This window comes from Vanellus vanellus (assembly GCF_965231255.1).
Source record: "Vanellus vanellus genome assembly, chromosome: 13".
Taxonomy (NCBI): Eukaryota; Metazoa; Chordata; class Aves; order Charadriiformes; family Charadriidae; genus Vanellus; species Vanellus vanellus.
The window spans coordinates 8484047-8504678 of NC_138918.1; the positions used below are offsets into that span (position 1 = coordinate 8484047).

At 55.3% G+C, this 20632-nt stretch overlaps 1 protein-coding gene across 1 annotated transcript in view; it reads left to right on the forward strand.

The window, feature by feature from the left end:
- The first annotated feature begins 2921 nt into the window (after positions 1-2921).
- SH3PXD2B (SH3 and PX domains 2B) overlaps positions 2922-20632 on the forward strand; it is a 77325-nt gene continuing 59614 nt past the window's right edge. The window contains exons 1-2 of the mRNA XM_082489826.1: positions 2922-3105; positions 15879-15959. Coding sequence (XP_082345952.1) covers positions 3034-3105; positions 15879-15959 — 153 coding nt within the window. The 5' untranslated portion in view covers positions 2922-3033. The remainder of the gene's footprint in view (positions 3106-15878; positions 15960-20632) is intronic.

A 20632-nucleotide genomic window follows, 5' to 3' on the forward strand; every position in this document is an offset into this window, starting at 1 on the left:
GATCCCTGGAGCAGCTATGTCCAAGGTGCCATGAGAGCTCATTCACACCTTCTCCTTTTGCTTTCCATGTCACACATCTCCGTGCGGGGCCCTTGTGGCACAGGGGAATGGATTTATCAGCAAGGGAATGCCCAAAAGTTTTGTGCAGCCCTGAGAAGGGGAGGTGAGCACAAAGCTTCCCTGAGCAAAGCACCGTCTGTGTCCCTCTGGGCTGTGAGGTGTCCTTCAGAGTGTCACCATGTAGCGTTCACTCTGCCTCTTGGGGGTTCCCAACCACGGCAGTGGAGCCAGGATTAAAGGTACAGGGAAGGCCAGCACGAGGGACGCTGCTGAAGGCGCACGGCAGTATGGTGCTCCACAGCGGCTGGGGATGGGCCTTGTGGAGGGGGAGGGCAGGGAACGGGCATTGTGGCTTTAAAAATGGGCAGAACCTGTCCCCCCCTCCCAAATCCATCATTTGCCTCCATGCTAAACTGACAGCCTGGAGTTAGGACTGCTCAGCTGATGTGCTGCGCGGAGTCCTATGTGGTGGGGGTGTTGCAGCTGGTGGCACCTGGGACTCTGGCTGTTCATCGGCTGCTTGCCCAGCACCCCCCCTGGCCTACACCGTCTCTCTGCTGCAGGTATCGCTGCTTCTAAAGTGAGACCGAACACATCTGGCAAGAAAACACAGTTTAACCTCTTCATAGCTGCTGCACCTATAGGTCAAAATGCTCTCTGAATTGCACGTTCTCAATTTTCTTTTCTCAGCTGGGTTTTTTAATTTTTTTCCCCTGCAGACTGGTCCTAGGGTTCATGGGTGGTGAGCCCAAGGTGTGTGGATGATTGAATTTGTGTTAACGTACAGGTGGGCAGCAAGAAGATCAACAGCAAGATGTTGTTTTCTGTGCAGAAGGGCTGTAGGTCAGCCTGTGCACTCCTGTAAAATCAAATTACCAGACTCCATCAGACCAGCTCCGCATACACACGACCAACGTCTTGAGCACAGTCACCCTCTCCCCGGACGCCTGGCAGTCCCGCAGTCACTGCTAACCAGGACAAACCAGCACCCAGAGCAGGAGGGACGGCTGCAGCTGTAGCATTCAGAACTCAGTTGCCTCACTTAATTCCCTTCACCTTGCAATTTAACGTCTATTGCATTTTGTTTAGCATGTTTCTATGCTCTTTTTTGTGGTTTACATATCTGGTTACCTGCTTCTGTTATCCCCTTGCCTGGCCTTTCAGTCCTCGGCTCTTCAGGTTACATCCTCTGTGCTGCTCAGTAGCAGTGCCCTCAGCTGCTCTTTCCCCTGGTTTCTCCTTTCAGCATGCAAAGACCAATAATTGTTTCATTCTTCTCTTAATCCCCCTTTCTCTAGTGTTCCACATCTCCTCAATTTACATTTCTTCTCTAACCAACACGATGCACAGCTGCTTTGGATGTTTTCCTGACCATCCTTTTGGAGGATTCATTCATCTTTCAGGGCTTTAAAAACCAGTAAAACTCTTATCTGCTCAAGCTGGGCACTCCACACATCAAAAGCGGCAGTCCTGCTGCTTGTTGGTGCTTTCCCAGGCTTCCACTCTTGATTAGCACTTCAAGGTCCATCCCCAGCATCCCTCAGGAATGTCAGGGCTGTCCTGGTGGGAGAAGGAAGGGAGGGCTCTTTGGGGCCTCGCCATGGCCTCCTGCCCACCTGCCTTCAACCTGTGTCTGACTGAGGAGTGACAATGGGGCTGGGACAGGGAGGGGAGCGACACGCGGCTGGTCCATAAATAAACCAGCCCTGTGGTGGCACACTGGCAGGCACCAGGGAGGTCACCAGTGGTGTGGTGTCTCCTTCAGACAACCTAGCATCCTTCCTGCAGGAGAGCACCACGGTCTTGGGCTTAGCTGAGGGGGGGGAGGATGAAGATGAGCCCTTTGGGAGGGCAGGGGAGAGGTGGGGACCATAGAGCCCTGGCAACCTGCCTGCGCCTCCATCATTCTCTGGGGCGGCTGTAGCAAAATTAACAGTATAAAAAAGAGCTACGTTTAAGGAGCTGCTAAGGAGTGAGATGAGTTGTTTATGATTAAATTAAATTCATATGAAAGCTAATGACCTGCCAGTGCAAGCCTTGAGTAACTTTATAATGTAATTAACAGCCCAACGGGGAAGAGAGCTGTGGTTATGCCACGTGTTCAGGAGCTGCTGGGAAGACGGAGGCCATGGGTGGTGCTGATGTAGAGAAGTGCCCAGGCACTGCCTTGTCTCCTCTGCCGTGCCAAGGGCAGAGATGGGCACGGAGCGTGGCACGATGGAGTGGGCTGCCGGGGAGGAGCAGTGGGGTGCAGGGGCTCAGCTCCTGGCTCCCGGCGGGTATGCACGTCACCCTGGGTAAGGCACTTCTGCCGATCTGACCATACCAACAACCAACAAAGCCACCTTTTTCTGCTCAGTCAATTTCCTGGATCCTTTAGGGATGTGGCTGTTGGTGGCCAAGTCCTGGTGGACGTTGTTACAGGACAAGCGCAGGGAAAAAAATCCAAACCTGGTGACGGAGCCCACGCACCGGCCCACCGTCCCTGGCGAGACGGGCAAGCCCGAAGCCCCTCCAGCCCCCACGGCCACCTCCCCGCCATGGCCGAGCGGCCAGCAGCGCCCTCCGAAAAACTGTCGCCTTCCCAGAGCCACGGCCGAGTCGCCTTTCGCGCTCCACCTCGGGGTTAGGGGGGAGGGAGCCCGCGGGGCGGCGCACCCCCCACCCGTCGGCCGCGCCGTGGGGCGGACACGCGTGGGGCGGGCGGCGCCGGTCGCCCCTTTAAGCAGGCGGCGGTGGGGCCGCCCCGTCGGCCGGGATAGGCCGGGGCGGACCGGGGCCGCCTCCCGCCCCCGGCAGCGAGCGGGCGGAGGGGGGGGGGCGGCTCGGCTGGGCTCGGCGGCGGCGCTGCAGGCTCCGGTCCCGGCTGCGTGCGCCAGAGCCTCCCCCAGCCCCGCCGCCGCCGCTGCTTCCCGTCCCCGCCGGTCCCCGCTTCGCCGCTGGCGCCGGGCTGCGAGGGGCAGAGGCGGAGGCATGCCCAGGCGGAGCATCGCGGAGGTGAAGGTGCTGGACGTGCAGAAGCGGCGCGTCCCCAACAAGCACTATGTGAGTGGCTCGGCTCGGCTCGGCTCGGCTCGCCCCGCTCCGCTCCGTCGCGCCCGGCCCTGGGCAAACAAAGGCCGGGCGCTGCCGGCCCGTGGGCGGCCCCGCTCCCCCCACGGCTGCCCCGGCGGCGGGCGCGGAGCGGGAGGGAGGGAGGGGGGGGGGGGGGGGGGGCAGCGCTGCCAGGTCTGCCGCTCCCACCCCCGGCGTCTCCCGTGGGGATCACCCGGTGGTCCTCCTGCCTGCGGGGGGACACGTTGCCTCTCCTCCCCCCCGACCCCTGCAACCGGCAGAGGCGGGCAGGGACATCGCCGTGCTGGGGCGGGGAGGGGGGGGATGGGGGGGGGGGGAGCAGCGCCGGGGGTGACCCTGTGCGGGACCCGCCGGGGGGAAGCGCCGGGAGGTGTCCGTGAATAGCTGCGGGTGGGATTTTGGGGGGGGGGGGCTCCCAGGGCGGCGCGCAGCCGGGGGGAGGAAGAAGAGGAGGAGGAGGAGGAGGTGGTGGCATCTCGGGACATCACCGAGAAGTGCTTCTGCTCCCGTGAGGGCGCAGCGTTGGGCAGAGGGGCTCCGAAACCTGTTGGCTGCAGAGTCTCCCCCAGCTCCTTTCTCCTGTGCCTGGGACAGTGCCGCTGGCCCTTGTAGAGGTGTTCTCTCCTGTCCCCTGCACCCCTTCTGCGTGAGCCGCCCGGGGAGCACGTTCATGCACGCTCCAGGGCATCTTCCAAACAGTTGTGGGTTTGTCTGGTTTTGAAGGGGTTGAGTTTTTTTCTTTTTACTTTTTCTTTTTTTTAGTTATTATTATTATTTAAACTTTGGTGCGCTTCCAGGCATCCGTGGAGACCTTGTGGGTGAATCCTGGCAACAACTGTAAAACAAAGACCAAAATGTTCTCCCCGCCCCGTTTGCCTTAGACCGGGGTGACCCAGTGACACACTGCTCGTGGCACATTTGGGTTTGCAGGGATGTGCTGTTGGCTCCGGCTGGCGTGTGGTGTGGCGGCAGAGCCAGGCAGCCTGAGCTCTTGGGAGATCAGGGGCTTCTGTGGGTCACCCCATCTGGCTTGTGGCAGTGAGCAACAGTCGGAGGAAAGCAGAGGGCAGGCCAGCTCCAGCCAGGATGGAGGGGAGGGTAAAGGAGGACTGTTACCCCCTCCTTGCATCCAGGGATGTGATGTGGCTGCAGCCGCCCAACCCCTTATCGCACCTTCTTCCTCTCCTGCCCCGCCTGCAGCTTTATCAGCCTTGGCTGAGTGCGACCCCGGCTCCAGATGTGCCCCCCCCTTCCTGCCGTGTCCATCCCAGACTTACTCATCGTAGCTGGGTTATGCATGCGATCTGGAGGAGCGTGTACGTGAGGAGGTTTGCTGAGCTGTGTACGCTTCTGTTTGTCTTGGCGGATCTGTTGCACCGCCGTCAGGTCCCGTAACAGGGCTCGGATGGGGTCGCCTGCAGTTGCTCCCCCACTCTCACTTCTGGGCCTTCTCGTTCCCTTACTGGGACCAGTGGCTCCTTGCACCCATCCAAATCAAGTGCTGGACGCGGTCTGTTTTGGGCACTCTCCCTGCTTACCCTCCACCCGCAGGGGTGAGGCGGGTGGAGTTGGGCATAGCACAAATAATCCCTGTGAGGCGGAATGGAAAACTGGGGCAGAGATGTTTTTTTAGAAAGAGAGACGTATGGCGGGACGGCTGGGTAGGGGCACCGGAGCAGAAGCTCGCGGGGCGGTGGGAGAAGGCGGCTGTGCACAGCTCATGACAGCCAGCTGTGCCTGTGCGGCTCGGCCGGCCGCGCGCTCCCTCCTCCAACGGCGGCGGAGTCCTCTGCCTCTAACCTTTCCCTGTACTGCCTTTCCCTGTACTGGCCTTGGACCGAAACCCGGCAGCGAGCGCCAGCGGCGGGGCTGAGCCCGGGGAGGGGCAGGCAGCTCGCAGGCAGCAGCCTCCCCCCGGGGCAGCGCTGGAGTGAATGGGAGCGCTCGCCTTGTTGGAGGGAATCGATAGGAACTAGGCAGATTCACAAAGCCAGTTAATTATATGGAATCAAAACCTTCTTTCCTTTTTTTTTTCTTTTTTTTTTTTTTTTTAATTCCTTCTGCAAAGAGAGGGAGAGGAGGGGCAGCAAATTGCGGCTGAGTCATCTTTAGACTGTATCTGCTGGCAGGCTGCAAATCTGAGTCGACCACAAAGTGTACACGTTAAACCTTTGCTTTGTGGGTTCTCATTACTGAGCATGCATGTGCTCTCCATCCCCTGGGGCAGCCGCTCGCTGTCCCCCGGGAGGCTGGAGGAGCCCGTCGGCTTTTCTTCCCGTTGCCTCTGCGCTGGCCTGACCGGCGGGTGACCCGTTGTGCTCGGGCTCCTCTCTGCGTTGGCGAGAGGCTATTCTTTGCCGGACAAAGGTGCAGTTGTGTTGGCTGTAAGCGAGGCCGCAGCAGAAAGTCGTGAATTCCAGTTTCCCAGAAAAGTGAGATCAAACCAATGTTTCAAAGTCCTTATTGACGCCCGCGGTGGGGAGGGGCCGTAGGAAAGGCCAGCTCTATTCAGGCCGGTGTGGTTGGCCCATCACCTTGGTAATTAATACAAAAAGAGCTGTGTTGCCCGGGACAAAAAATTGTGCTTTTTTGCAGCTCTGATTGGAAGCAGGAGGCACAGTATTCTCCCAAACTGGGGGGGCTCAGGCTGGGTGAGGACCCAGCAAGGTGCCAGGTAGGGTTTGGGTAGCCGAGAGCAGCTCGAACACGTGCTGAACTGAGCGTCGGGGTTTAGCTGGGGCCCCCAAGGCAGCCCCGTGCCCTCGAACGCGTGTGTGCCCGTGAGCGGCACTGGCTCAGATCGGTCAGGGAGCATCAGTCCGGTGTGCTGCTGGCTCGCCGCTTCTCACTGCACCTGATGGCCGCACTGCCCTGGAAGGATACACCGGGACAACAGTGCGCTTGTCCCATCTCCTGTCCGTCCTCCTTACCCTGGTGACAGCCCAGTACCTGACCTGAGGGCGGGAGGAGCTGGGTGGGTTATTCAAAGGAAGCCCAGGCGCGTTTCGAGGCATTTGGAGGGTAGGGGCCTCTGGCTTGCTCTTCTCCTTGGTGAAGTGTGAAACCCTTTGGGTACTGCAGTGAGCACGGCTAGCAGGGGTCAGGCTAAATTGCAATTAGCCGGGGGGACTGTCCCCTTGCACGCTTTTCTCCTTGCGGTTAGCCCTGTGCTCCGGCAAGGCGCTTGCTGCCGTGCTGTTGGCACGGTGCGAGGCCGACGCGTCTGCGCCTGTTCTTGTCCCACCAGCTCCGCTCACACGTGTGGAAGGGCCGAGAGGGGAAGGATATCTGGAAGGGGCAGCGAGAAACGATCCTTTTGCAGGTGTCTGTGGCAGGATGCACTGCTCTGGTCCTGTTGAGAGAGAGAACAGCCAAGCTCGGGATCTCAGCAAGGGGACTCCCATCCTCCAGGCAGTGGCTGGAGGGTCACCCTGGAGTGACATTTCCCATACAACCCTACGTTAAGTCATTACAGCTCGTGCCCCTCAGGGACGCTGCCGGCGAGGGCTCCAGGGCCATACTGCAAATCTGAAAAGGCAAAGTCCAAGAGCAGAGTTTAGAAGTAGTCATTCCGGGCGGCAGAGTAGCAGACTGTCATTTCTATGGTCTGGCCAACTCAATGTTTATTCAGAAAAGACCCAAAACAAAGGCATAGTTGAAATGGACTAAGTTTTCCTTTAAAGGACTTTACACGGGATCTTTTTATAGTTTTGTGTTTGTTATTCTCTAGTAGAAGTCCCTAAAATAAAGCTTTGCCCTACTAAATCCAGATTTTGGTTGTTTTCTTGCCCTTAGGCAAGCTTCGGGACCTCTCGTTTTAATACAGCTGCAATTTGTATGTTTTGTTCTATGTGCTAATAACAATGTCATTGAATTGCATCTTCATTTCTACTGTCCTGTCCACCAAGAACACTTCCATAGTTCCTATAGTTTTACGTGGTTACTCCAGAGGACAAACCAAAAATATACATGTACATCCGACAGGAAGGGAAGAGCAGCATGTTCTTTGGTTGTGTTAGTTTATTGGAAAATCTGGACTACGCTCTTGCAGGACATCTTTTCCTGGTCTCCGTGCACACTTGTATCACTTGGAAAAAGGGAAACTTAAAGTGGGCAGCATGCATTTATTTTGCAAGCTCAGTTAAGAAGATTGCAAACTTTAAACGAGGTGAATATCCATGCATTATTGAACCACCTCATTTGTGGCGGGTGCCTTGCCAAAGTAATTAACGCTGCGTGTTGGAATCTGGTACCCAGATGATAGTGTCTATAGATATTTTAAAAGAAGTTTGATGAAAAAAACAATTCAAAAAGTAAATGCATTATATTTTTTGTATGGAATTTGTGATGTGATGGTAGGTGTGTTCTCTGCTCCTGTTCCTTGTAGTGGTGAGGCCGTTTGTGGTTTCATTCGTTATCCAACCCAACCCAACCCAACCCCATTGCTTATCTGGAATTGATTATGGAGCATTCAGAGAAGACTGCTCAAATGGCAAAAGATGCTGTTGTTCTTCAATGCCATACACGTATAGAGCAGAAGATGTCTTCTGAAGAACATGGACCTGTGTGTCATGATCCCCTGGTCCTGACGTGCCCGTCTGGAGCAGAGCCCTGTGGGGACCTGGCGCAGTGTCACCTCGTACAATAACTGTGTTATTTCTGCCGTTGTGAATCATGCCGGTTGCTTGGCTTAAGAAGGACGTTGGGGGATGACTCCCCTCGTGCCACACTCTCTGGGGAGTGTGACTGCGTTCGTGGTATGGTGGGAATGTCCTGTGGGGAACTGAAGGATCTGGATGCGTTTAGATCGAGGGAACAGGAGGTTAAAATGAATAGTGTGAAATCTGTCCGAGGGCTGTTACTTAAACTGGGAATGAAAGAGAGCAAAAGCGAAACCAGAATGGATGAAGTAAGGCTGAACCCAGGAAGCTGGAATCTCTGCCACGGCAAAAAGTTTCTGAGCGTCGGTGGCCCCCAGAGGTTTGAGGGCTTTCTCAGCATCCTCAGCAGTGTTTTGCTGCTGTATCCTGTGGTTCTACTGTATCTCATCCCGTTTCCTGTCAGCTGGCCGATGCTCTCCTGCTCGAGGGAGGCCAGAAGCAGGGTGCTGGGCGCCCGTAGTTGGTAGAAACTTGGACCCGTCCTTGTGCCTGGCCCTGCTCTGCTGCACAGCGCTACAGAGCCGATCAACCCTTCTTCCCCCCTCGCCTCTCAAGAGAGTTGGGGCTTAAGGGAGCGCTGTTGGCTTTGCGGATGAAAACCAACACTCAAAGGCAAACTCTCCTTTGTTTTTCTTCCCTAGTCGTGTTACTTAAGGCTGTTGAAAACCTTGAATGTCGCAGTTCAGTGCAAGGGCCAAATCCTGCCTGGCACGTGGCCACTGAGGCGGATGCAGCTCCGGGGGGGGAAAGCTGGTGCTCCTACACAGCTCCAGCAGTGAACTTCGGTGTAGGGGCCATCCATCGCCCCTGCCCGCTGGGAGGGCTGGTGACCTTGATCCCTCACAGCTTTGCTTTGGAGGGTATCTCTGTCTTCCGGCCGTTTCATGTAGCAGCGGGAAATAGGAAACAAACGAATCCATATGTTTGACCTTCAGTGTGACTGAGAGCAAACAAGCGGGTGCATATGTTGCATGGCTGAGGGGTCTCCGCCGCCGCCGAGCGGGGCTCGGTGGGTTGTCCCTGGGGACCCCTTGCTTGGTGTAGCCCCGCGTTCAGGCACTTCATCCCAGCGGCGTTGGTGTGCTCAGGCAGCGCTGTGCCCTGGCGAGCCGTACAAGAGCGGAGCGGGAAGAGCTGTCGCTCGCTGGGGTTTTAGGGAGGGTGCAGTCAAAGGGATGAATCAGAGCGAGGGGAGGTGGCCGCTCTGTAGTCCTGGGTGTGTGGGCAGATCAACTTGGGTTATTTGCCGTGGCAGTGAGGATATGCCTGTCCTCGTGCCGCCTGCATCCCCGTTACCCAGCTCCTCCCTGCAGCTCTGACTTGTTGCTTCTGCCTCTCTCCTCTGCTTAGACCAGAGGGACCACAGCAGCATCCCTGGTGCCCTGCAGTTACCGCTGGGATCGCTTCTCCGGGCCTTTCCCAGTGCTGTCTGAACCAGCTCATGCCCTTCCCCTGTCCACAGAGCAGGAGCGAGGGGGTGACGAGGTGTCCGGGGGACTGAGCAGGGGGCTGACTGTCCCTCTCCCACTCTGAGCTCCAGTGTCCCACGGCGAAAGAGCCCCGTGCTCCCTTTCCCAGCCCCGTGCACCCGCGGCGGTGAAGGCTGATGGAGAGGGGCCAAGCACAGCAGCTCGCCGCCAAGAACTTTCTTTGTTTCCAGCCACCTCCCTCTTTTTTTTTTTTTTTTTCTTTTTTCTTTTCCTCTTACAATTTCCCACTCCCTTTTCTATATTAAACCCCGCTCCGGTTTGGCTCCATCCCTCAGCTGCTTTGGTTTCTCTGCCCCTTTGAATTTCTCGGTGCTTCTTCCTCGCGGTAGCGGCCGAAGCCAGGGTGTGGGGCTCTCCCATCGCTTCCCCCGGTTCCGGGGTGTGGGGGAGTGCGGGTGGAATAGAGAGGCTGATGCTTTTTCCCTTCTACTGGCGAAAGATGCTTTAAATATGCGGAGTTTTCCACAGAGAGGTTTATTGTACATAGTCTCCCCGGACCCGAGACCACACAGGCTCAAGCCCATTGGAAACAGCTCTGCAGACAGCTCTGCCTCTGCTGGAGGCTGTTATGTCTGGCTTTGCCGTAGGAGCTCTGCCGAGTGGCTGAGGACCTACCCCGATGCCCGTCGGTGGCTGAGGACCTACCCCGATGCCCGTCGGTGGCTGAGGACCTACCCCGATGCCCGTCGGTGGCGGGTGGGCAGCGCTGCGCGTCCCTGCAGCCCCGTGGTGGTGCCTTTCCGAGTGACCGTGGCGTTGGTTTCCACCCTGCCATCGTTGACGTGCCTCTGGTGTGGCTGGCGTGGAAACGGGAGGGTCTGGGCGTGCGGGAACTCCGGGCACAGGGATGCTTCGGGGCCAGGGAAGCTCCGGGATTGCTGCAGAGCCACCCAGGGAGGGCTGTGCCGTGCCAGGGAGGGCTGTGCCATGTCCCGGAGGGCTGCTGGCGGGTTGTTGGTTGTGTCAGTGTGGGTGTGCTGCTCCGGAGCCCCAGCTGGGGTAGCTGTATGGTGCTGAGCTCGGGGTGGACTTGCTGCCTTGTGTGCTGGGTGCCAGTCAGAGGGCTTGCGGGCTGAGCCCTCTCCCCAAAGCCCTGCTTACGGCTTTAAGTGTGCCCCCACAGCCGGGACACCGTGCAAGTCTCCTTGGAAAACTCCTCCTATGGGGGGAGAGAGGCCGAAACTGTGGCTCTAGGTTCTCCTGCAACTTCAGTTTGCCTTTTTTCTACTCAAATTTAAGCAGCGCAGGCTGCTCCCCGGGTTGTGTTCTGTGCGTGTCCATAGTGTGTTTATGCAAGGCGTCCAGAAGTGATTCTTGTAGGAGGTCACAGGGCCTCATGTTTCAAGAACCGGAAGCTGTTTCTGTTAGGGTTTGGGGTTTTTTTTGGTAGCTTCTTAATTCCATTGCCTCAAGTCAGCCACTTGAATCATCTCCTCTCTCCGGCCACGTTGTTGCATGGGGAACATGCCTCCTGGGGAAGGTGCCAGACGGAGGGCTCCAGGGTCCTCCGTCCCTTTGAGCGGTGGAAGTCACCAGGAGCCATTGCTATCTGCAGCACCGAGGCTCGTTATCGCCCTGTGGAAAAATATTTCTGGGGTCTGACAGCTTCCAGGGCTTATGCTTGCTATTTCCTTTCTTCAAGAGGAGAGGGGAAAAAAACCCCAAAACTCTCTGGCTGCCCTTTCAGATAGAGATAATTTGCGCCGGCTTCTCGTCCCCTCTGTGCTCGTGCTCTTGTCCCTGTGACTCCAACCGCTGCGGACGTGGGTCTGAGCTGTCTGCTTCAGCCCCCCTCCCCCGGCTCTTCTGGTGATGCCTGGGGTGATGTCCTGCCCAGGAGGGATGTCCTGGATCTCCCTCGGGCATCCACCCGCTGCGTGTCGCCTGCGCGTTTCCCCCGGGGCCGCAGAGCCCTCGCTGCCATGCGAGTTGAGTGGCAGCTCTCGTTGACAGCTCTGTTACGGTTGGCCAGGTGCCATTTGCATTTCTTTTAGCAACCTGTCATTTTTTTGACAGTTCCCTTAGGAAGGTTTTTCAGTCCCACTTCCCACCGGGCCCGTTCTCCCTCGGAACTGCTTCTCCAGAGCCGCTGGGGAGGGGGGGAGCGGTGGCAGACACGGGGTTACAGCGGGGGGAGGCCGCGCTGGCAGTGCCCAGCCGGGCGGGCCGCAGGATTCCCGCGGCCTTTTTGCCATCTTTATATTTCGGTTTAGGGCGCTCGGTCTCTAATGTGACCAAGGAGAATCCTGGGTGATGGAGGTCCTGATGGTGAACTTCTCAATCGGTAGTTTTTAAGTAGTTGGTACGTGGCCAATTACTCGTAACGCGTGGAGTTTGAGGAACCCAGGGAGTTTGGGAGCCAAATCCCCACGGCGTCTGTGGGAGTTCAGCCTTTTGCATCTGCAGGTTTCCATTTCCTGTGAAGGACCTGATCCGCTTCTGCCCTCCAAGGGATGGGAGCACGGGGAGCATTTGGCATTAACGTGCAGTGCTCCTCTCCCCCGGCGCTAAACAACATCCGCCTGCACCTCCAAAACTGTCCCAGGGCCTCTGCAGCCCCCGGGAAAAGCCCCCCGGGAGCAGAGGGCAGGTCTTGTTGCTTTCCTTTGGTCTTCACTGCAGCTCGGACAAGGTTGTCCTGCCGGGACCTCCTCCTGCTCCGTAACTCGGCTCGACGCAGCGTGCGCCTGTGGTTTCCCGGCGCGAGGGCAGGGAGAGGAGTGACGGGGGACTGAGGGCGCGTGCACGGGGCTTTCTTGCTCCCCAAAGCGGGATTTTGAGTGTATCTGAGTGACCCTGAAAGCTCTGTACCCCTCCTCTGCGCGTTGCTCTGGCGGGACAAATGCCGTGAGCTGCCTCTGAAGGATTTCAGAAGCACGGGCGTGAATGTCGGCTACGCTCCCCTGACCCGCGGCTGAAATGAAGCTAGGGGAGGTTGAGCCCCGCTGGATTCTGCCCGTGCCAAAGCTCTGCCTGGCCCATCGCCTTCGGGCACCAGACCTAGCTGTGGGGTTTGACCTGACACGTGTGCAGCGCTGTAGGCTGGAGCCAACGTAGGCTGGAGCAGAGCAGGGGATGGAGGTTCTCGGGCTGGGAGCGGGGCAGGGTAAGGCGTCCTTTCCGGAGGGAGGGAAGCCACCGGTTCCCGGGTTTCACCGAGTCAGCTAGTTCCCTTCACGGTGCAGACCCCACTGCTGGCCCGGGAAGGGCTGTAAATATTTAGATAGCTCTGCCTGTTGGTTTTGGCCGTGGGCCCAGCCCATGTGATGGGGTTGCAGAGCCCCCCTCCTGGATCTGGCCGCCCGCCGCCTCCCTGCCATCTGCTCGGCTCTCCCCACCCCTCGAGGACACGGCGGAGCGGGATCCAAGCGGCGGTGGCCCCCCCCTCCTTCCCAGCAGTGCTCCCCATGGGTGCGCGTCCCCGAGACAGCACCAGCTGCAGCCCCGGGAGATCCCCTCGCTCTTTCCACGGAAAGGGTCTGCTGGTGGTTTCTCTGTGTTATTTCTTTGAAGGACCGTAGAAATCAGAGCTGGAGAAGACCCATGAAATAACTGTTTCCACATGCCCTCACCCACACAGCTGGGCTGGGAAAACGGCTGTCCTCGGAGCAGCCTCTGCAGGAGCGAGGGTTGCGGGAGCGGGTGATGGGGTGGCTCCTACCAGGACGAAATTGGGTTTGTTTGGGCTGCTGCTTTGTGGTGGGTGCTTCTGACAGGTCATGGTGCAGTGCCAGGCCAGGAGGGGACGCTTCAGACCAAGTGCAATGTTTTCAAAACTGTCTTCACGATTGAAAGCGTCTTCTGAAAGCACCTGAGAGAGATATGTGTGGGTGCTTGTGGTAGCTTGGTGCATCATCATCTCTGGTCCCTGTGAGAACCATCGCTGGGTGGCCGACTGCACCGTTCTTCCCTTTCAAATTCTGCACTTTTGTTGTCAGTTGTGGAGAGCACCTAAGTTATGCTTTCTGGTGTCCTTTTTGTCTCTAGGACAGCAGGGACTGGATTAGGTATTGGCAGAGACCAAGATCTGCGATGGTTCGGCCAACAGAATACCTCTGTGGGATGGAGCCATCAGTGAAGGACGAGGGATATTCACAAGGAGAAAGGAAGGCAGCTTTACTGAGACAGTGTTTTTAGAGATACTGAGGAGCTGTGGGCTTCCCCGTCTTTCTTGCTTTCTACAAGTAGGTGAGGAGATACCCCCAGAGACCTTTCTGCTGCTCAAATAGCATGTGCAAGAAGCCGTTATCCAGACTCCTGCGAGATCTGCATTTCAGCAAAATAGGACTGAGCTCGTCAGTTGGGAGAAATGCTCCTTCCCTCAATTGCAAAGGGTATAATAAAGCGTGGTGTGCCCTCAAATCTCATGGCTTTATTACCCTTAAGAGCTTTGAATTCATTTTGGCTTGAGCAAATCCACATCCTGATTAAAATCCCAGTCTAATAGGCTGTTGACTCCAAATAAAGGCAGGATAGGAATAAACAGTGAAGAAAAGTTGGCTCTTTCTCCTGCCCCAGTGGAAGGCTTTCTCCAGGCAGGCAGCCAGCAGTGATATAACCCCGTAAAGTGCTGTAGACTGGTAAGAAAGCTGGGATATCAGCTGAGCTTCCAACCGAAATGAGCTCATGCTGGCCTGCCGGCAAGTCCTGGGGTGAGGGTAAAGGCAGCTTGGATGCTTTCTTAGCATCAAGTTAACGCTTAGTTTGCTGGTGGTGTGGTGGTGACTGTACGGACGCGGTCAGAGATTTCCGAGGCCGTGTCATGCGACTTAACTGGTTTTCATTGCAAACTATGGTCAGCCAAGTTGTCCGTGACCTGTTGAGGTCTAGGAGCATGTGCCCTAACAGGTATTGTGCCTGACCCAAGGCAGTGCTTCTCAAACCATCTTTGGTGGTCAGCACAGCATCTGGGCCCCTCTTGTGGCAAATCATGGTCCATCCAGGTCTCCGCAGCTGCTGCAGATGCTGTCTTGCAGGAGCCCTCTGTCTTCCTTGCATTAATATGCAGAAAGCCCAGGTCCTTCAGCTCAAAAAGAGAATTTGTGAACGAAAGGAGAGGATTGTGATTCACCGAATAAGGCCTGTGAGGCGATGCCGAGCAATTCGGATTTTGTCTGGGAGAGGGTGGTGGTGCCTGTGACACCCAGCCAGCTCACGGCAAGTCAGCAAAGCAGTCGCAGCTGTGTTTGGGCCGATCAGCTGGTTTGAGAAAAGCGGTCGTTGAATTGCTGGGTTGAAAGTACGGAAGCTCTTTATTTTAGCAGTAAGAACTTGCTTCATCCTGCTGCCTCTTTTTCCATCTTAATTTGGAAGTGATTCCACTGAGACATCTTTGTGGTTCTTCAGGAGTCTCCTCGCCTTGGTAGGTCGTGCCGCATCAGCCCTCCGAGCAGCAAAGTGACCTTTCGATTAGACTTTTAGTGCATCATTCAAGTAAGTTTGAGCTCAAATAATTTAGCATTGTGCTACCCATTTGAGTCTCCTGGTGTTTGAGTTTCGATACTGGGCTGTGGGATGTTGGTCGCATTCCAGTATCTGGAAAAATAGTGGGAAACCTTGTGAAACTCTTAAGGGATTCTGTTTTAAATATCAAAACATCAGCATCCTAAGAGCCTTCGTGCTTCATTATGTTAACTGGAGTTCTAGCAGGTCCGTTCACCTGAGCTGCTGAACGTTTGTTTCTGCTTCAGTGAATCGATACTTGAATTTGTGGTGGAAATATGCAGGATATGAGAGTTAGAAGAAAAAACGAACATGCCCTCATTTTTCTTGGCCAATCTGTTATCAGTTAGCAAAGGCTGAGGTTTGCATCACTTGAGTGTTATGCTGGCATCTCATCAAGGGTCATCTTTGGTTTCTGCGAGAGGCAAGGACATTAGATAAGTAATTGCCCAATTTTGTTATTTGCTTGTTGTCTTCCATAGGAGAATAAAAAAACTGGGTTGGGTTGTTGTTTTTGCATTCATCACCAGTAAAAGCCCTAGTCATACGGTCTGCGAATAACCTGCAATTACTGGGATTGATTGTGTAGCATTTTAAGGAACAGGAAGGTAATTTGCGTCCCAGCAAGTTTAAGTTAGTAAAACCTCATCGTTACTCACGGAAGAAGAGACGGAGTTTGGAACCTTGTGGGTTTGAGTTCTTGCAAACCCCAGCCCCGGGCCCAGGCTGGTGGTGCTACGTGGTGCAGCTCACTGCGGGCTGCAGTTTTGGGACCCCTACATCAAGCTTGGTGCTGCAGCCAGGAGTGGCGTGGCCAAGGTGTGGTTATTGACTCCTAATGTGTCTGGGGAGACTTTAGCTGTGTTTTTACGTAGAAGTGCCCTTTCGCGTTTGATGTATGCCCCTGCGTAGGGATAGGGAGCTGTCTTGGGTCACAACTATCAATAAGCATTAAGTGGACACTTACGTTGCAGCAGCGGAGCTTAATAATTTAATCTTACGTATTTTCTAGTATGGCTGAAATGACTTTAAGTGCTCCCGTGAACTCCCCTGGTTGACTCCCAGCCACGGGCGCCGCTTTAGCAGCATTTGGGTTGTGGTGCGGGTTGTTGGGTTGCTCCTCTCTGATTCCTTCCTCTGTTCCCTGCAGGTGTACATTATCAAAGTCACCTGGTCCAATGGCTCCACAGAAGTCATATACCGACGGTACAGCAAGTTCTTTGACCTACAGGTAAGCGTTTCGCCAGTTCTTGGGGTTTTGACGTCGGAGGGTCAAAAGCTGTGGTCAGCTGCGAAGTGCGGTTTCTGCCTTACACATGCCTTCTGTCATCTGCCAGAAAATGTTTTGAGCTGAGGAAACTTAAATGCAGTTTTGGATATCCCCAACAAAAGCAAGAACAGGGCAACTTCACAAGCTGGACTCGGGGTTAGTGTTTTGCTGCCGCTCGCTGGACCAGATGCACGCGGGGCTGCGTAGGGCTGTTTGAATTCCTCCAACAGAAACCTGTACAAGTTGGGGGGGGGGGGGAGTGTTGTTGGGGTGTTTTGTTTGTTTGTTGGGGGGGATTTTATTAAAGTTTGGCCCAAATTCCATTCCTGCAGAGCTGATACCATGCCTTTCCCAGCTGCTATCCCAGCAAAACAGGACTGCTGCTGGAAAGTGCCCGTTCCCTGGGTCCCTGTCCCGCTGACTGCCGTTCCGGGGAGCAGGCGCCGGGGAAGCGCCCGGTGCGGTGCGGAGCGGTGCCAACCCGGAGGGCAGCTGTCAGCAGCTGCTTTAGCCATCACCTCCTGGTACAGGGGGCAGCCGGGGAGGAAAAAATGGAGCCGGGAGAGAGGGAGGAGGCTGGAAAGGCAATTGGGACAGGCTGGGTTGCAGAAAACCAGCGGTGGTGTTCTGGGCGAGCAGGCAAAGGGTGTTTTCCACCCCCTCCTTGGTGGAGATGAGCCAAGGGGTCTGGCTGAGCTTTATGAGCCAAAACACAAACGGAGCTGCTGGAACAGGCTGTGTGCAGATGAGAAAGGAAAATGCGTGAAGTGATCTATGGACCAGCGGCAGCTGCCAGAAGAGTCACTGGCACGTCCGTCCCGGCCTGTGCACGGTACTGGGAGAGGAGCTGGGCACCCTCTGCCTCCGGCCGCCCGCTCACGTGAAGGTGAGCGTCGCTATGTGCTTTATTTGAAAGGGTGCTGTGCTTGCCCGGGAATGGGGATGCCTTGCCTGTAATCGCTGCATCCAGACACAAATACACTGCTAAAATTACAGTGCATCTGGGCCTGCCTGGCGAAGCAAACCCGGTGGGAACCCAGATGGCTTTCCCAGGTTCAGCTGGCTTCAGGTCCGCCTGCGAAGCCTGGGATTGTGCGAGACGGCTGCTCGCATCGGTGCTGCCCCATCCCTTGCCCGACAAGGCACCTTCTGCAGAGCCATGGAGGTGGCCGCGAGGGTGACCACGGCGAGTAAGCCCCTGGCCAGCCAGCGAGAGCCTGGCTTTGGTGAGACCCTGGGTGTCCTCGTCCTGCCCCACGCTGCTGTCCTGCAGCATCCCGCCGGGCAAGGTAAGGTGGGGTGGCATGGGCGGCCGCTGGTGCCGGCAGGGGTTAAGCTGTGTGCAGCTGCTTGTGTAACCAAGGAAATATTAAAGTAAATAAACAGGGAACAGCTGTTGGGCAGCAGCCAGGGCTGGAAGGAAATGGAGCTCAGCGCTTCCTTCTCCGCAGCATCTCGTCTTCGCTGGTGCTCCAAGGTGGTGGCCAAGCTCACGCCATGGTTTGCTGCAAGGAGGGCACAGTCTTTTGGGGTTTAGATGTGATAAACCAGTGCGTCCGGCTGTGCTGTTTCCCTGGGCTACCTTGGACCTCATGGGGGAGGACATGTAGGGAAATAGTGGCCATCCTTCCTCTCTTCCTCCCCTTCCATCTTGGCTGGAGCCGTGCACATTCCTAGATGGAAAGCATCGTCACTGGAGGCTGTCTGGAGCCAGAGACTCAAACTGGCTCTGCAAAACACCCTGGAGCACCTTTAGAGGCAGAGGTGCTTTATAGATATATCATTGTGCAGATGGGAAAATTTAAAGCAAACATCTTCCCCCTTCTCTGTTCCCTGCAGCTTTGTCTTTAAAAAAAAAAAAAAACCAAAAAACAAAAAACCACTCCTTTTTGGCTCTGTTGAAAGAATGAATGAAATTGTGGTTTTTCCCTTCCTTCCCCCTTATCGCACATGCTTCCTGGTGTCCTTATTTTAAACTTGTGGTGCAGTACAGTGGAAATTGGATTGAAAGACGAGGAGTGAAACAGATCCGCTTAGCACAGTGGAAAAAAATGCTCTAGGTAGCCTTGGTAGCACTTACTGTTGCCATTGCTGGAGGCCTTTGTTATATGACTGTTGGATGATTCTATGCCAATTTTAGCTCTTTAGGCAGAAATTTTCCATGCTGGAAATTATTCATGCCTCTGGTTATTAAAAAAAAAAAAAAAAAAAAAAAAAAAAAACCCAAACCCTCACAAAATAACTGATCGGCTAAAATGGTTCGGCTGCTTCTGAAAACATAGTAAGAGGGAAAACTATTTTTCCCGGGTCCAGTTCTGATGATCTTTTCACTGCCTTGGAGGAAGAATTGGAAACTTGAGTCGCAGGTGATCCCTGTGTCAAGAATCTGTCTTTCATGTTATCCAGTGAAAATCCATCCAAATTTATTCATACTTAAAGCCTTGAGCAATCACAGTACATGCATGTTTGGGTAGAGACATTTGTTAATTTAATATCTGTGTTCCCAGTGACTCTGGCTGTGCTTTCCATGCTCCTGCCAGAAGCTGCGCAGGGTTTTGGTTTTTTTCGATAGCGGCTCCGTCCGCATTCGGGTGAAGGTTGGTGCACCCTCGTTTGCTGTCAGTGACCCTCCTGCTAAGCCCAGGCAGGAGGACAAGGAAACCGTTTGGTTCCAAGTAGGAGAGAGGAGAAGAACTTCTCGGAGAAGGAGTGAGAGCTGGTGAGGACCGGGGTGGGGGCTGATGTGGTGCTGCGGTTCGGCGCAGCCCAGGCACGGTTGTTGGGGATTTTCTCCCGATATTCCCTCTGGGGCCACAGCTGAATCTCTTGTCACCTTCCATTGTGGCCAAACAATTATTTTAGGAGCGCGGCCAAGTAAAACACGTGTACACTTACTACTGACAGCCTCGCCGGCTAGCCTGCTCCCGTTGCCACCGGAGGGCAAAGTGTCCGTCCCTCCCCAGCCTGGCAGGAATGACACTCAAAACACAAACCGAGCCAGGGGTGAAGCCTGGAGTTTGCCCAGCGCCGCTCTCTGCCTCCGTCTGGATGCAGAAACGCGAGCTGAGCTGCGTGCCCTGTACTGGAGCGGGGAATGTTGAAAGCCACCTTGCTGGTTGCGGTAGCGCCGTAGGCTGTGCTGGTGTCAGCTGGGAGCGCTCGAGGTTTTGTCGGAATAGTGTGAACTTCCAGAGCTTTTCCCTTTGGCTGTCATCGACACCTGAGACTGGCCCTCTTCTGTGACAGCCCTGGCTTACCGCTCATTGCTGTAGAGCCTTTCCAAACGCTATCCCGCTCTTCTCTTCCGAGGTTAGCAAGGCCTTCTCTTTCCGGGCGATTACCCAGTTTTGTTCCTTTGACCACACCGTGGGCCATCCGTTGGTCGTGCAGGAGATTGTCACCTCCTCTCTAAGGGCTGGTGACCGACACTCGTCCTGCAATTCGGCTTGTGTGTCCCGGCACGAGGCGCAGGCTGCTTCCTCCTGGTCCCGCTCCAGCTTTTCGAGCAGATGAAGCAGTGGCCCTCATCCCTTGGGAAGTGTGCGGGTGATACCCTTTGCTGCTCTGGGGGCGTCACAGGAAGGCTGGGCGTACCGTGCCAGGCGGTGAAAGCGGGAAGGGAAGGCTTAAACCAAGGAATACCTTTGCCTCCTATACGCTGCTCACTGCAGGCGAAAACCTTCGGGGACATGGGCAGTGCTGAGGAGCGATTTTGCTGTGTAGATCCTCTGTGCTCAGGTTCCTGCCCCTCTCCTCCTCGCTTTCTCCATAAATGTTTCCCGTCACGTAGCGATTTACATAAGAGCAACTTTTTAGGGATTAAAAAACAAACCCTAGATAAAATTATAATTCTAAAGTTTGAAGCCTTGAGTAACTGTATGACTTGTAGTAAATTTGTAACTACAAATACTAAACTCAGTTCTGCATGAATCTCTTGGCTGGAGGAATAATTTCCTTCGAGTAGGATGGAGGCTCTTTCGTAACAGTCAGTGTGCCAGATGTGAGCTATTGGGAGCAGATGGATGCTGTTCCTAAGATATAAAGGCCATAAGACTGATGCTTGCAAGGATGCCAGTTGTGTTCTGGACACTAATTGGGGCTGGCAGGTACACTGGAAACGTTAGCTGGCATGGAAGCTGGTAATCGGATATGCGAGCGGCTGTGTCTGGTGGACAGAGATAGAGGATCGGGGTCTTGCTTGCCCGAGAGATGCTTCCAGCCCTGCCGGCGGGGGAAGAGCCGTGCAGTGATTGCAGGGCTCCGTTGGATCACATCGGATGCATCACTCGGGAGGAGGTTAATGTCTTTTGGAAGGATCCTCTTGAAACCATTGGCTGTAAGGAGCGACACTGTTCGTTAGAGAACAGATACTGGCTTGTATTTTGTGTTTTTTATGGAAACCCCAAAAAAGAAACATTTTTTCCCCACTCTGTAATTATGAGCTCATCAGCCACGATGGTAGTCATTTCAAGTCTTCATGTGACCAAGAGCCACTGTTGTCTCGCTACACCCCTGAAACGTCCTTACGCCCAAACCCGACCCTTTTACACCTTTCCCGCTATTACCCGACCCTCGTGCTTTCCCTGGGCAGGCGCCCTGCTCCGTGTCCTCGGCTTTTCTGCTGCAGCCACCCT